Source organism: Anguilla anguilla, chromosome 19, assembly GCF_013347855.1.
Source record: "Anguilla anguilla isolate fAngAng1 chromosome 19, fAngAng1.pri, whole genome shotgun sequence".
NCBI classification, from domain to species: Eukaryota; Metazoa; Chordata; class Actinopteri; order Anguilliformes; family Anguillidae; genus Anguilla; species Anguilla anguilla.
Genome location: NC_049219.1, coordinates 10375626 through 10377009, shown reverse-complemented (window position 1 = coordinate 10377009; position 1384 = coordinate 10375626). Strand labels below are relative to the sequence as shown.

The 1384-nt window shown below is 43.7% G+C and overlaps 1 protein-coding gene across 1 annotated transcript in view; it reads left to right on the top strand.

Moving 5' to 3' along the window:
- LOC118219225 (signal peptide, CUB and EGF-like domain-containing protein 1) overlaps positions 1-425 on the top strand; it is a 71863-nt gene extending 71438 nt beyond the window's left edge. The window contains exon 22 of the mRNA XM_035402227.1: positions 240-425. Within this exon, the coding sequence (XP_035258118.1) occupies positions 240-383 (144 nt within the window). The 3' untranslated portion in view covers positions 384-425. The remainder of the gene's footprint in view (positions 1-239) is intronic.
- The last annotated feature ends 959 nt before the right edge of the window (positions 426-1384 follow it).

The window sequence follows — 1384 nt, the reverse complement described above, 5'->3', positions numbered from 1 at the left end:
GCTTCTGAAGTTATTTAGCAAGCAGACATTTTTACATTTCTGTTAATGACGCAGCTAAATGTAAATGCTGACCTGATGCACTGGGTGTGAGTGAGTCCAGCAGGGGGCGCCATTGCTCTCATTTCCCAGCTCGCACCCCATCCGTCATTTCAGGTCCTGAACAGGCTTAACTCCCCAGCTCTCTCTCTCTCTCTCTCTGTCTCTCTCTATCTCTCTCTCTCTCTGTTTTACTCCTCCAGGACAAGAAATTGATCAAAGCACTTTTCGACGTGCTGGCTCACCCTCAGAAGTACTTCCAGTACACGGCCAAGGACATGTTCCCCCGGTCCTTCATCAAGCTCCTGCGCTCCAAAGTCTCCAGGTTTCTACGGCCGTACAAATAGTCCGGCACCGCCCCCCGCCTACACGCCCCGCCCCCTGCCCCCGCCCCAACCCCCCAATCCAGCGCTCCTGTACGCAAGCCCACCTCCCAAACCCCGCCCCTCTTCCCCCCCAGCTTCCTCCAGAGGAACAGGAAACGGTCTCTCCCCCTCAGTCTTTCGTTTGCAGTCCTTGTTTTGACTTTAAAGATTTTTCCCACATACGATTTTTTTGTTTTTTTTATTTGCCAAGGAATATTTATATGCTAGAACTTGCAGTCCCATATCGTGGATGTTTGGTATGTGTGTACGACTGTACGTGTGTGTGTGTGTGTGTGTGTGTGTGTTCATATGTGTGTGTGAATGCACAGTATGCATGTGTACATTAATACGTGTGTACATATACATCCTTAATTTGTTTTTTTTAGACCCCTTATGTGCACAAGATTGAGCTTATAAATTGATTAGTGCACTTAATTTTTAATTTTTTATTTTTTTTTTACAAATGGGAAAATGAGAATGATCTAGAATCCAGACCCATTTCACGTCATCCTGTGCTTTTTCAATGAAAGAACGGGAACTATTTGGTTGCGCAAAAAGAAGTCTTTATAGATTGTAAAAATAAAAAAGAGACAAAAAGGTTAAAAAGGAACTACCTGCAAAGTAACATAAGTTACAATAGATATAAATGTATGTGATGTAACTAATATTTGGAACTTTAATTGCACTTGAATTTTATATTGTAAACTGTAGAGAAAAAAAATCTAAGTTACATTTTCCTAATGTTTGTGTTGTATAGAAGTTTATCACCTTGGTTGTAGAAAACCAGGCTCCGCTCAGCCACACCCTTTCCATACGTAACCAGGACAACGCTTCCATTCTCTCACACGCAGAGCTGCCTTTTTAAAGCTGTGTTTGCGTGCACGCACACGTGTGTGTGTGTGTGTACATGTGTGTGTGCGTGCGCGTGCACGTGCGCGTGTGTGTGCATGCCCTCACCTTTACATTTTAAGACCTAATTTGGT